Source organism: Brachycentrus maculatus, unplaced genomic scaffold (assembly GCF_059751285.1).
Source record: "Brachycentrus maculatus isolate JH-2025_06_01 unplaced genomic scaffold, ASM5975128v1 h1tg000054l, whole genome shotgun sequence".
Classification (NCBI taxonomy): Eukaryota; Metazoa; Arthropoda; class Insecta; order Trichoptera; family Brachycentridae; genus Brachycentrus; species Brachycentrus maculatus.
This window is the reverse complement of record NW_028280808.1, coordinates 392,767-407,826: the sequence shown is the minus strand read 5'-3', so window position 1 is coordinate 407,826 and position 15,060 is coordinate 392,767. Positions and strand designations below refer to the sequence as shown.

Sequence of the window (15,060 nt, the reverse complement as noted above, 5' to 3'; positions counted from 1 at the left end):
TTTTTCTACATACCGTCAATCCAGTCTATAATACAGTCAATATTCTAATTGCTTTTATGAAACGTCTGAGACATTACTACTTATCATTAGAATCCTAACTGTCCATCAAACCTCCTCCCTTAGTTTTTCCCTCTACCTCCTTCCCTAAACTATCTTCCCTCTGATTGCAAACGGCTATATATATGGTATCAAACGTTTTGATCAATATCACTAGTCTGTTTTTTTGGTTGGAAGATATTGCTTTTTAGCAATAAGCCCGCCAATGTACTTTTTTATTTTCTGTACATGAAGCTTATATAAATAAAATATTTGGCAAAAAATCATTAACGACGACAGAAGGAAGTCTGAGCATTCCTGGGCTTACAACCCGGCATTTGGCTGATTTCGGTTAAATGATCATATACTTGTGTAACGCTCACTATTCTGCCCTTTATCGAACATCTTTATTGCATTAATATTTGAAAGAGGTATAATATATACAGGTAAAAATACAAACTGTATGAGGACATCTGGAGTTCTCGAAACTAGTCATGTTTAAATTAATAAACTCTAAAAGTGGTCTTAAAAAGGCTTTTATTTCTATATGTAAGAATAATGTTTTATGGTTTGTAAATATAAAAGCTCATAATTACGCAAAGAATGAACAATAGTAATGGTAGTATAAGAATTCAGGATTTAAAATGTAAAGTATTAAGTTCTTTCATTAAAATATTGAATAAATGATTGTAATGTAACTAATTTATGATATGTTATAGTAAAATTAAAATATTTAAAAAAAAACATTTGTAATATCGCTCACTCCTTTCAAGAACGTCAAAAATAAAAAAAAACTTGATTTTTCAGGAGAACGTCTTTAAAGTTAAAAAATATAACACAATGTATTAAAAATAAATATCAAGCCACTTATAGAACTTTTTACTGTGTAACATATCTGAAGGTTTTTTCTCTATTTGAAAAATATTAAGTTTATTAAAAAAAATAATTAAACAAAACCTTTTCTTCAAAATGCAAAAACAACACTTCTGCCCTGTAGCGGGATAATATTAAGTTAAAAACATAGCTCTTTTGCTGGGATATAGTACATTTTTTGGGTCATTCCGAAAACATGCACAACTGAAAATTGACTATTTTTGATTTATGACGTTCTTGAAAGGAGTGAGCGATATGTAAAGGGAATATTTCACTTCTCCATCATCAATAAGAAGAGCACTTTGAGAATCATCAAACATAATAAAATGCATCCTTACAGATCAAACCAGTGCTGAGTGGAACGGTTCTTCCCGACTTATCAGACATCACCAAGACAGGAGACTCGGTGGACATGATGTCGTCGCACAACACGCCGATCTATGTACTCCTGATCCAAATTGGAGCGGCATACTTGTGTTACGTCTTCGGGAAGTTCGCCTGCAAGATCTTGATCCAAGGATTCAGCTACGCTTTCCCGGTCAACCTAACAATCCCGGTTTCCATCTCCCTGCTGATTTCTGCTTGCGGCCTCAGGAACGGGGACCCTTGCTTCTTCCATGACACCATTCCGGATTATCTCTTTTATGAAAGCCCTCCAGGTAATTTTTCATTCTACACGCATTCTATATTTTTGTACTAATTTTTACTACCTCTAGTAATTAATTTTACTTACTCAGCTACGCATTGCTGTAGTTCAGTCAGATTCAATTAAAAGAAAAAAATAGAAAGCACACATTTCTAATATGCACAATGTTGTGGAGCAATACAAATGTATGAAATAAAAATGCATTGGAAAACATTTGTAACGCTCAATGATAGGTTCTCTGTCATGAGCAATGTTAAGTTTTCCGTGTATTGCTATTAAGTTAAATAGATGGTGTTGCCATTCCAGTCAAAAAATGTGTTTTTAAAAGAAGCTTGTTTTCACCTGTCATTGGTAAAAAATACCTGTCAACTGGGATCAACTCTAAAATTTAGACTAAGCTTCACATACGGTGTTTATATGACAAATAATGCATCAAAATACGTGTCACAATACATTTTTTTAAAAAGGGATTTACCAAATAAAATTTAAATTAAAAACGATTATTTGTTTTATTTCAGTATATTTCCTGAACGACTTCATATCTCGTCAAATGGCCTGGGTGTGGCTGCTGTGGCTCCTGTCCCAGACGTGGATCACGCTCCACATCTGGACCCCCAAATGCGAACGTCTGGCCTCCACCGAGAAGCTCTTCGTCATCCCCATGTACAACTCCCTGCTCATTGACCAGTCCATGGGTCTCAACAGGAGGTGTGACGACCAAACCGATGTCAAAACTGAGGTGAGCGTCTGGCAAAAATAGCCTTACAGAATTAAATTATAAATAAAACACTTGTTTTTTACCACTAGAGTATTATATTGCTATACAAGCTATAGAGACATCTATAGGTGAGACGAAAAGAAGTTTTTATTGAGCAGAAACTCTTATATTAGTATGTGAGGTCCGAATCCTGGATTATAATCACATACATGAGAAACGCCAGAAAATATCATTTTATTTAGCTTATAATTTTGAATCTTGGTCACAACTGTCGTCATGAAAAGGCGATTCAGTTAGCTTGGCCATGTACTCCGCATGCCTCCTGAGAGCCCCCATCAAGCTTACCTCTTTTACAAGGCATCAGGTTCGCTCCGCCCAGGACGACCACTGCTGACAATTCGTCGGCAGTTCTCGTCAGAACTTCGGGACGCGGATCTGACTTGGGAGGATGTAATGGAGCTGGTAGCCGACAAAAAAGCCTGGAGACAGTTTGTGGACTCCATATGCTCCACCTAGGGAGCGGATATGGTTAAATAATATAATTTCATCAGTTAATTTATCTTCATCTTTGATGAGATAAAATAATATGAAAAATAACTCCCATAATTGGAGATAATCCAGATTTGTTGACAATTATTTAGACACACTCAAAATGTCGTTATGTTAAATGATAGGTATAATTACTATGGATTTTTATACGGAAGTTGGCAGTTTGAAAAGTTTTATTCTTTATTAAGAACTGAATTAAACAATTAATTTTATTTGTTTTAAGGACCTGGCGGAAATAGAAAAAGAGAAGGGTGACGAATATTATGAGACAATCTCGGTGCACACTGATGGATCAAACTCATCACCAAGGACAGTAAAATCATCTGACCATATCACGAGGTATTATTATTTTTTCATAAAATTATTATAAGACAAGACTTTTATTTTTTGACAAAATTATTATAAAAAGAGTAAGAAATACCGACATCCGGAGCATGTGTAAGACGGAGGATATCCTGAGGTGAGGACGACAACGAAGGCGATACTGGAATGATCATGTTAACAGAATGTCAGATGACAGACTTCCACGTATCGCCCTTCAAGAAATCCCTGAAGGACGCAGACCCCCAGGCAGATCTCTAAAAAGGTGGAGAGACACCTGGGAGTCATCATCCCAAGAGCTACATGCGGAGGCAAAAACAGATCCTTAGGATCTAGAAAAAGAAGAAGAAGAAGATTATAAAAAGAAAATTAATTCATATATTTCTTTTATGTACTTACATAACAATGTTTCTTTTTTAAATACATAAAACGTATAAACAAAAGGCTGCAATTAGCGGAGCCTCAAATATTGACACCAAAGAACTCTAGTTATTCTCAATTGATGAATTTTCCTTATAAATCTTCTAAATTCTGTTGAGATGTATACATAAGATATTAAAACCTTTATTAAAAATTACTGAAATACAAACTTGTTGTTACAGAATCTATGCATGCTGCACTATGTGGCACGAAACTAAAGATGAAATGATTGAGTTCTTGAAGTCTATCTTACGACTTGATGAAGATCAGTGCGCTCGCCGTGTGGCTCAAAAGTATTTGAGGGTTGTGGATCCTGACTACTATGAATTTGAAAGTAAGCTAAAAGTCAATAATTTTAAATACAGGTATATCAAAAAAGAAAACCAATAAATGAGTTAAAATGTTTAACCTAGCCGAGTCGAACAGGGAGATTAAAATCCCCCATATTTTAATTTTAATTTAATAACTTAAGTATTATAAGAACTACTTACTCCATATTTTTTTGTAATCTTAAAAATAATATTTTAGGAAATTTTTGTTTTAATATTTATAATTTCAAATCATTAAGTGTTTCAAAATATTGCTTTTGATAAAAAGCACAATCAGTTGGTACCATAAGTTCTATGTACTTACATATCAGAATGTTTTTGTCTGCCAGCGACATGTTATTTCTTTCACTTTTATAAATGTAATATAACCATAAGGAGAGAGCGAGACAATCGGATTACTCTTATTTCATTGGATTCGATCTCCGGCCTCTCGCTTAGTCGGCGCTAAGCTGCGCACTGGAAAGGACGTTGGATCTGTGACTCAGCTCGTTGCGAGTTACGAGTTGCGTACTACAATTTCCATACAAATATGAACTGGGTTCTTTTGGTACCCCGCTTCGGATCACGTATAATTTCGGATGATCATTACAGTAAAGGTTAACAAAATACTTTCTGTTTCAGCACACATATTCTTGGATGACGGGTTCGAAATTTCTGACCACAGTGATGACGACTCTCAAGTGAACATTTTCGTCAAGCGGTTGGTGCACACTATCGACGAGGCAGCATCAGAAGTCCATTTGACCAACATCAGGATAAGGCCACCCAAGAAATACCCAACTCCGTACGGCGGTAGATTGGAATGGATACTTCCCGGAAAAACTAAAATGGTCTGCCATTTGAAGGACAAAGATAAGATCCGACACAGAAAACGTTGGTCACAGGTAAGTGGAGCAGTTTTCACTTTTCATTAATTCATTCGGCAGCTACTTCCTGGTAATATCTATCCATTTTTATCCGTCTCCGTAGTGTGATGATCAGCACGCTCCGCTACAGTTCTGGAGGTCCTGGGTTCGATTCCCAGGGGGGGATCAAATAAATATAGGTGATATTTTCACTATAATATTTATTCAATATTACCCTAGACTAGTGCCTGAAGCGGAGGCCTGATCAACTTTCCTTCATGTGTTAATGATCAAGGTAACATTTGTGTGATGTAATGCCTTATGCACCGTTGGGATGCAGATAAGGGTTCGAAGAAGAAGAATACCTTTCCATTTTTAATTTTAATTTTACTTGGTATATGCCATTATTTTTTTAAATCCATTATGATTTTATTTTGATGCATTCTGTATCATTTTCAAACACTGTATTATACATTGTCACAATAAATTTTAAGTATCTGCCTTTCAAACCATTTTTTTTGCTTGCAGATGAATATTTATTTTAATGAAATATTGGTATTTCAATTTTTGTTTTTAAGTGAAAAGAATCAATATTTTTTTCAGGTAATGTACATGTACTACTTGCTGGGACATCGACTTATGGAGTTGCCGATTTCTGTTGATCGCAAAGAAGTTATGGCCGAAAATACATACCTCCTGACTCTGGATGGAGATATTGATTTCCAACCTAATGCTGTACAACTTCTTGTTGATTTGATGAAGAAAAACAGGAATCTGGGAGCGGCTTGCGGACGTATTCATCCGATTGGTTCAGGTAAAATAGATTCAGTTTTGAGAAAGACATGATAAACTTAGTGTCGTTTCTTCGTTTTATAAAGCAACATGAGTATTTTGAGTCTTATATAATAAAATGTATATTTTTTTTAAACTTGTGACTTAAAAAATTTAAATGTGTGACTTAATTTCTGTACATGTGGTTTACAAAGAGATGTTATTATTTGCAATATAAAACTATATCAATTCATTTTCATTCTCAAAGTTTTTGGATGTGACCATTTAAAGCAAATGGGTAAAATCAATAATTTTTCATATGGCAGTTTTTGTAGCCGAAGCATGACACTACAGATAATATAATTCATCTCATAGCTCTTACTAGATCCTCTTAAAGCACGAAAAATAAAACAAAAACCCCCATCCACAAATTATTCACAAAGTCTCTGTTTTAGAGGCTTGTCTGCAGAAAGAATAGTAAGGACAGGGAAGGTAAATGTGAAATATATATCAGAAACATCCAGGCCAATTGAAACTAAATCTTTCTTGAATTTATTTTGCAATTGGTGGGAATCTAACCCACGATGCCAGTTTTTCAGTCGAGCATCTGTGTATCTAGTATATATGCAGGAGGATAACGAAACACCAATCCACATTCTCTATAATAATGACGCACTCGCTCGCAAACGAAGTCACATCCTTGTAGGACCACTACTGGCCTCCGGGAAGGTGAAGCTCTTACCACCAAGGCAGGTCGTGAGCTACTTGACACATGTAGGTCTTGAGAGTGATCTGTGATACAAAGGGAAGTCACAATACACCTAATATGGTCGCAGTGACATAAGGGATGCAAGATCTCTTGACCTCACAAAAAAAAATCTACCTAACTAAGTCACTAAGTCTTTATTTGACTTTATTTTACATTGTTATATTACAGGTCCTATGGTATGGTACCAGATGTTCGAGTATGCCATTGGCCATTGGCTGCAGAAGGCAACCGAGCACATGATTGGCTGTGTGCTCTGTAGTCCCGGATGCTTCTCTCTTTTCAGAGGTAAAGCTCTTATGGACGACAACGTCATGAGGAAATACACCACCAGATCAGATGAGGCCAGGCATTACGTACAGTACGATCAAGGTTAGTAAAAGTACACTGTTCTCCTAATCTCACCATATCCTACCTTCTGTTATTTCAAATGACAACTTACTCGAATTTGAAAAAGAAAAACGTCACATAAACTAAGATTTAGGTAAATGATGAATGCCTGAATTAATTCTATTTTTTCAATCTAAAAATATTTTTTCGAAGGATTGAGAGAAGAGTGAATATAATAAATGGTGTTCCAAATACAGTGATTTCAAATATGTTCATGAAAGATAAACTGGCGGTAGATTGCTAGTGCTAGTTCCAACACTGATGTGTGGAAATCAAACATGGAATTGATAAAAAAACTATGAAAGTAGAGTAAATGCCATTGAAATATGATCCTTTGATGTGTGTTGAAAATCGATGTAAGACAGGATTAAAAATGAGGAAACAAAAAAAGTATCGAGTTCGGCTGAGTTATGGTTAATTGAAATTATTAAGAAAGGCTCTTTGAGGTGGTTTGGATATTGATATGAAGCAAATAAATGACAAGAGAATGACTAAGAGAGTATATTTGGGTATATGTGAATGGAAAAACAAAACTTGGAAGGCCAACGATATGATCTAAATGTAGTTGTATCAATAATCTTCTTAACCCAAATGCATATAAGACGAGATGTGTGGATGTAGAGGAAGCTAGGAGTGTATATCAGGATAGACAAGAGTAGAGTTCATACCTCTCTGGGTTCACCACTGCAGGGAAGCGATGAATTGGTAGTAGTAGCAATAGTACCAACTTAACCCCTCTTCTCTCTGTTCAGGTGAAGACCGTTGGTTGTGCACTCTCATCCTACAGCGAGGGTACCGTGTGGAGTACTCTGCCGCTTCTGATGCCTACACACATGCCCCTGAAGGCTTCAACGAGTTCTACAATCAGAGGCGTCGGTGGGTCCCCTCCACTATGGCCAACATCTTTGATTTGCTTGTGGACTATAAGAAAACCGTTAAAATCAATGACAATATCTCCATGCCATACATTTCCTATTTGGTAAGGAATTTTCTGATAAAACTATGCAATTTTAATATTTCTTTTTTCAAGATTTCTAGAACAATACATGTGAATACTTTTTTTACAGATAATGTTGATGGGCGGTACCATTCTTGGGCCTGGAACAATTTTTCTTATGTTGGTGGGTGCCTTCGTAGCTGCCTTTAAAATTGACAACTGGACGTCTTTCCAATATAACATCATTCCGATCTTATTCTTCATGTTTATTTGTTTTACGTGTAAATCTAATATACAGGTGAGTTTTGTTTAAATGTATTTCATTCAGTCATTTTTAACATTATGTTTTATTTATTTGTTGGATTTTTTAAACTAAATTTTGCAATTCCATACTATTTATCCCATATTTAAATAAGGATTAAATTGTGACAGGATGGACTCACACTTATAAACTTTTACTTGAGGCTGCGAAAAAATGAGAGCACACTACAATCTCAATTCACATATAATTGGTAGAATAACATACAAGTAGAGATGTCACTAATTGGTAACTGTTACTTTTCGGTTACCTGATTTTTGTAAAATAATTTAAACTAAACATGATAAGACAAATATGTATAAAAAATTGCTTATATATTCTTTCAATGAATATTATGATGGACAGCAAATACAAAACATGAGCATATGCCCACAAAAAAAACCTTCTTAAATTTTTCTAAAATTTTTTGTTGTTGCTTATTTTGATAATAAAACTTTTGGGAACCCTTTTATTACTGAATTGCAAAGTGGATATTAAAAAAAAATCTTATGCACATTATTATGTGATCGACATATCGCTCACTCCTTTCAAGAACGTCATAAATCAAAAAACTTGATTTTTCAGGAGAACGTTTTTAAAGTTCAAACATAGAATACAATGTATTAAAAATAAATATCAAGCCAGTTATTTAACTTTTTACTATGCAACAGATATTTTAAGGTAAAACCTGAATATTTTTTTTTCCATTTGAAAAATATTTAGCATATTTAAAAAAATAATTAAACAATACCTTTTCTTCAAAATGCAAAAATAACACTTTCTGCCCTGTAGCGGGTAAATATTTAGTTAAAAATATGCCGCTTTTGCTGGGATATAGTACATTTTCTGGGCATTATGAAAACATGCACATCTCAAAATTGACGATTTTTGATTTAAAAACTTGAAAGGAGTGAGCGATATGTAAGAGCTGTTTCTGTTGTCAAGAGTCCGTTTGAATACAATTTAATATCTATATTTAATACTTCATGCAATCAAAATCAGTATGACAATATGATTTCATTATATCACAGAAAAAATAACTAGATTCTGCGCTAGGACTCTATCGGGTCCTATGATGACCTTAATCCAACTAAGGTACGCACTCACCTATTAACTGTGAAATTATGGAAAGCGTACAATTATATGTAGCTAAAAGCGTTAGTTAAATCATTACGTTATTCTCATATGATATTTTAACACATATATATACTGTTTTTTGTTCTAGCTTCTCTTTGCTCAAATTTTATCAACGGGATACGCTATGATAATGATGGCTGTAATTGTTGGTACAGCTCTCCAGCTAGGAGAGGACGGAATCGGTTCTCCATCGGCTATTTTCCTTATAGCTTTATCGGGGTCATTTTTCATAGCAGCCTGTCTCCACCCTCAGGAGTTTTGGTGTATAGTTCCTGGTATAATATACCTTCTGTCCATTCCCTCTATGTACCTGCTCTTGATCCTGTATTCCATTATAAACCTGAATGTCGTATCTTGGGGTACCAGAGAAGTGGTCGCCAAGAAAACCAAAAAGGTTGGTCTCGTGATTTTAATTTAATCAAAGGTGGTGGAAAATAAGGTGGGATTACATTAAATTGTATATTAAAATATAAAAATCATACTATTGTAGTTTCCGACATACTAGCTCGGCCCATTTTAGTATCAATCAATCAATCCTGTTATTTATTTGCTTTATTTTGACTTTATGGAAATTTATCCCTATTATGTATCCTAATAATTTTTAGATTCTCAGTTCAACCGTCTACTGTCTATCATTAAATTGACTAATCTAACCTGAAATATAATTATTATTTTTCCAAAATCATTCTGGTTAGATCCTAATAAATTACTCATTCTAGGAAATGGAAGCTGAAAAGAAGGAAGCCGAAGAGGCGCAGAAGAAAGCAAAGAACAAATCTCTTCTCGGATTATTTGGTGGCGGCCAAAACGCGGAAACCAAGGGATCCATGGAGTTGTCATTTGCTGGACTCTTCAAGTGCATGTTCTGCACCCACACAGAAGGAGGGGAAGAGAAGGCCCACCTTATTCATATCTCAGACTCCCTCAGTCAGATAAACAAGAAACTAGAGGCTGTTGAAAGGTATGAGATCTCATGGATGTCTCAACTTTACATTAAACATATATCTTTTTTTTCCATATAAAAAAAGATAAAAGTCTGCGCATCCCATGGCATCCAATCTAGTATTTGACTGGCGTAAAATTCACTATTCTGCCCATTATTGAACATCCAGATTGCATTAATTTTTTTAAATATTCTATTTCTCATGGTGCCACAATCAGCTCATAGCCATACATCTAAATTTATAAACTAAGAACTTGCATATGAAGGGAATCCACCACCAATGCACATTTACAAGTTTCGGCTAGCAGCTCCTTTATATCTTCCCAAGTCAGATAGAGACGAGAATTGTTGACAAATTGTCAGCAGTGGACGTCGCGAGCGATGGAAATCTGATGCCTTATAAACATGATAAAGTTGATGACTGCTCTCGGGAGGCATGCGATGTATACGGCCTAAACAACTAATATTAGATAGTAGAATGAGTAAAAATTTTGACGTCAGTTTTAACTGGGTTAGGCTTTTTTTATAAATTAAAAATTAAACACTGATTTTACGAGTACTAAATTGTATTTTATTATTAAAAACATTATCGTTATAACACATGCAGTAATAATTATTGGAGAAAACAATAGTTGAGGGTAAGGCCAAGTGTTCAATAGGTAATGGGGAATGTAGGGACATATATTTATTTTCGGGGAAAGAAAGAATCTATTGACATAGCATTGTGAGACAATTAATGTTTTTATAGGTTTAGACAATTATTGTGAAAATTATATTGGTAATATTATAATAGTTTAGTGTTATTGACTCCAATACATGACTTAAATGAACGACCAAAATCTGATGCGAGCATCGAATGTTAGGGATCTGGGCGTTAGGTTTGTGAGCACCCTGAAATTTCACGATCACATAGAGGCAGTCAGTGGTAATGCATTGAAAATGCTAGGATTTGTTCTGCGTACTGCCAGGGTTTTCGAAAATACCCGCGTGCTGAGAACTCTTTATAACTCCTTGGTGCGAAGTAGACTCGAGAGTGGCTCGATGATCTGGGGGCCACACGAGCTTAAGTACTCTCTTATGGTAGAGAAAGTCCAAAAGAAGTTTTTGAGGTATCTCTACATGAGAGAGTACGGCTATTATCCTTGGCTCTACCCGACCCAGTTTTTCCAGGGTATGCTTGGCTACAATAGTTTAGAGACTAGAAGGAATGTGTATTTAATTACGCATTTTTATCGATTGTTGCGCGGTATGATCGATAATCCTGAAATTATCCGGATCATTGGTCTGTATGTTCCCGATAGTTACCTAAGACAGCGTCGGCATAGATTGTTTCACATTCCTATACACAGGACCAACCTGCCGATGGTTATGCCTGTAGGAAGAGCTACCGCTATGTTGAACAATATCACATTGGATATTGATCTGTTCCATGTGTCCGAAGGAGTTTTCCGAAGCGGGATTCTTCTACACCTTTAAGTCTTCTTGCTTACTTTTACTTTTAATATATACGCCTTGAATATTGTTTGTTATGTATATATAATTTTTTTAATGAATAAATTGAAATTGAAATTGAAATTGAAAAATTAAGTATCATCAAGGACTTACATAAACACAAATGTATATTATCACTATATTTTTTTAAGAATTTACAAACGGGCTTTTTATATTGATCCCAGTTGGATTGTGGGCAAACAAACTCGCATTCAAATATTTAAATAATTTTAGGACCATCGATCCAACTGGAGTGTCCTTATCAAATAGAAGAAGATCTCAAGGAGGTCCCTCGCACCATCACCATGGCCTGGGATCTGTCAGCGAAGATCCTGAAAATGGACTGAATGATGGATCAGACAGCGAAACTCTTTCTACTGTTCCAAAGGTAATTTTTTTCATATGAGAATTAGTTAAATGATTCAGGTCAATATAAAATATGGTATGTGTGTAAGTTATTTCTAGTCATTTCAAATCAGAAAAAATTGGTGAAAAACAAGATGTTGAGTATAAAATTAAGGTATATTAATAAAATAATATAAAAATATGTAAAATAACATAAAAATATGTAAAATAACATAAAATAAATGTTAAAACATAAGTAAGAGAAACCTGTCCGGGAGTGAGTTTCTACGGAGAAAACAGTATCTTAATTTTGTAATTTTTATCAAAGTCAATGCTATGAGCAACATAATTTTCTTGAATAAAAAATTACTTCAGTAACCATACTTTACATTAAAATTATAGATGTTGTATTTCATGGGTTTTTTTTTGACAACGTCATTACGATGACGCCACACAAACTTTGTTTTAAGGAAAATGTCATGGGTGAAACAGAAAAATAAACCGAATTTTAGTTTTATTATTATTAATACAACCACTTTTTTGTTTGTTTTTGAATTACCTAACGTCGAAGTGACTCTGAAATCTAGCTACCGCATATGGAACACCGCTCATCATGTCCCTACTCAGGTTTCAACTTTATAAGTTTCATAGCCTATGCCTACTCGTGAGTGGATTTACTTTTTATGTTTAAAGTTACTATAATTTCATATAATTCATGAGTGAAAATTCTAGGTAAAAACACTCGCTTAATACAACCACAGAAAATGGTGCCATTTAAGAAATAAATGTCACCTGGCTTTGATTATAAGCGTGGCCGTTCATGTAAGCCATTACTCTTTTCAGGAATGTTTTGTTTGGCCGTACTCCTGGACAGGTTAAATTAAGAACACAAATTTTAATTCCCTCTAGAAATCCATTTGAATACCGGACCACTCATCGCGTAAATATCAATTATGTCCTCTTTTTAAAAGTTGATGTTTATTTTTTTTACACGGTTTTCTTGTTATGATTCTAGGAAGAGCGAGACGATCTCTCGAACCCTTACTGGATAGATGATCCTGAGCTCGGTAAGGGGGAAGTGGATTTCCTTTCCGATACGGAATTGCAATTCTGGACGGATCTGTTGGCACGCTACTTATACCCTATCGATGACAATAAAGAAGAACAGGTATACCAACAAAATAAGCTACTTCATTACCAGCTTTCAAATATGCCATTTACAACATTTTGAGTGTGTCCAAATATTATTTTATTTTCTGGCGTTTCTCACGTGTGTGATTGAAATCCAGGATTTGGACCTCACATACTAATATAAGAGTTTCTGCTTAATAAAAAGCTTCTTTACATCTCACCAATAGATGTGTCTAGTGAAGTTCTAGTGATTCAAGAACAAGGTTTCTAAATTGATTCATATATATAGAACTCCCAAGAATTTGAGTAGTGTGGTTGTCAATAATGGGTAGAATTGGTGAATGTTACACGTGTGTAAAGTGATCACTTAAACCAGCCTATGACGGTCGTCAGCCCCGTAAATGCCCAGACTTCCATATTCTTCTTCATCTCACAATATGCCATTGTAATAAAAAATAAAGACTTAATAACTATACAAATTTGGCTGCTCTAGTAGTGTTGTGGTAACTGCATTTGGCTGCCATCCTGGATTTCTCAGGTTCAATTCCAGAGAGGGACAAAATAGATATGAGTGATTCTTCAGACATATTTATTAATATTCTGTTACCTGAATAGCAGGACTGATTTTTGTAAGATTTTTGACGATTTAGATACTTAGACCTTCTTCCATACAATGCAGTGCCTTATGCACCGTTGGGTGACGATAAGAGTTGATGAGAAGATGAAAACACACTCATGTTTAAATGATAGATTTGTGAAAAATAGAATCATTGCACATATATATTACAATATTTTTTTTAAGGGTTGAAAGAAAAACCTTAATATAAGACATTTTTTACATAATTTAAAAAACATTTTACATAAAAAAATCTTTTCTAGTTTAGTTTTTTATTTCTGCATTTTTTTTTCAAAATAATATTACATGTTTTAATGATTTTTTTATTACAGGAATACCAAAGTATTTATTATTTCAATGTCCTTATATAATGGTGAGCCTTCACTGCGGAAAGGAATGCATTTGCTAACTTTTTTGTATGTGGAGTCTTGCACTTATGTATGGCTGCCGTATTACATAACTCGCAAAGTCTCGCTTTAGGTATCCACGTGTACAAGGAAATGAATATATATATATGTTTTTATCCACATTTACTGAATGCATGCTTGGAAATGATTTTAGGCACGTATTGCCAAAGATTTGAAAGAATTGCGGGACCAATCTGTGTTCCTTTTCTTTATGCTGAACGCATTGTTCGTGCTTATCGTGTTCCTACTCCAGTTGAATAAGGACCTTCTTCACATCAAGTGGCCGTTGGGAGTAAAAACTAATATTACTTACGATGAGAGCTCCCAAGAGGTAAAGTCAGCCGCTATTTCCGCAAGGAGTCATTATTCAAAAAGGACTACAGGACTTTGCGAGTAACTCGAGTAATATGTCCCCATCGGTTGTAATATAACTGTCCTTGTCATTTTTGAATTTTGACATTGTTTCGCTTTATTGATTTGCTGTTTTGTTTTTTGTGCCGTCTTCCAGGCTCGCATCGCAGCCGACTTGAAGGAACTGAGGAATAAGTCAGTTTTTGCCTTCGTCATGTTCAATGCGTTATTTATTTTGATCGTATTTTTGCTCCAACTGAACAAAGACCAACTCCACGTGGATTGGCCACTGGGAATTAAGACAAATATCACGTACATCGAGGAGACAGGAGAGGTACAGCTGCTAGCAGCTGCCAATATACCTATTGACTGTGCTACCTTCTTATCTAACGATCTAAACTCTATCCAGACATGACCCGCATCCTTCTGGCACAGTTGCATGAATATGCAAGTGTTCCTAACAACTGGGAATGGTTTCTTGTTATTTGTGCATCTTGACTAATGGGACAGGGTATATCTCTATGTTATACTGTTCCCACTTCCATCATCGATCCTCCATATCCTTTGTCCTTCCCCCTCATCTTTCTTGCGTGAAATCCCATATCAATCACACCACATACGAGTAAATACACTTCTGAATGTACGTTGAATAAACTGATATAACTGGATGTAAGAAGTACTGAATGAAAGAGACTTTGTTAATTCATTGTAGTATCATATCTCTGTGATAATGCCTGAAT

The 15,060-nt window shown here is 35.0% G+C and overlaps 1 protein-coding gene across 4 annotated transcripts in view; it reads left to right on the top strand.

Annotated features, from left to right (window-relative positions):
• kkv (hyaluronan synthase-like protein kkv) overlaps positions 1 to 15,060 on the top strand; it is a 68,801-nt gene that overhangs the window by 47,799 nt on the left and 5,942 nt on the right. For 2 of the 4 annotated variants that reach the window (XM_088277998.1, XM_088277996.1), the window contains exons 7-20: positions 1,250 to 1,568; positions 2,074 to 2,294; positions 3,046 to 3,161; positions 3,746 to 3,897; positions 4,514 to 4,776; positions 5,341 to 5,551; positions 6,446 to 6,646; positions 7,417 to 7,643; positions 7,732 to 7,899; positions 9,125 to 9,430; positions 9,756 to 9,997; positions 11,705 to 11,858; positions 12,831 to 12,983; positions 14,478 to 14,654. In XM_088277998.1, the coding sequence (XP_088134124.1) occupies positions 1,250 to 1,568; positions 2,074 to 2,294; positions 3,046 to 3,161; positions 3,746 to 3,897; positions 4,514 to 4,776; positions 5,341 to 5,551; positions 6,446 to 6,646; positions 7,417 to 7,643; positions 7,732 to 7,899; positions 9,125 to 9,430; positions 9,756 to 9,997; positions 11,705 to 11,858; positions 12,831 to 12,983; positions 14,478 to 14,654 (2,910 nt within the window). Of the gene's footprint in view, positions 1 to 1,249; positions 1,569 to 2,073; positions 2,295 to 3,045; positions 3,162 to 3,745; positions 3,898 to 4,513; positions 4,777 to 5,340; positions 5,552 to 6,445; positions 6,647 to 7,416; positions 7,644 to 7,731; positions 7,900 to 9,124; positions 9,431 to 9,755; positions 9,998 to 11,704; positions 11,859 to 12,830; positions 12,984 to 14,123; positions 14,301 to 14,477; positions 14,655 to 15,060 lie in introns of all 4 variants that reach the window. The other 2 variants (XM_088277997.1, XM_088277995.1) reach the window with 1 other exon arrangement.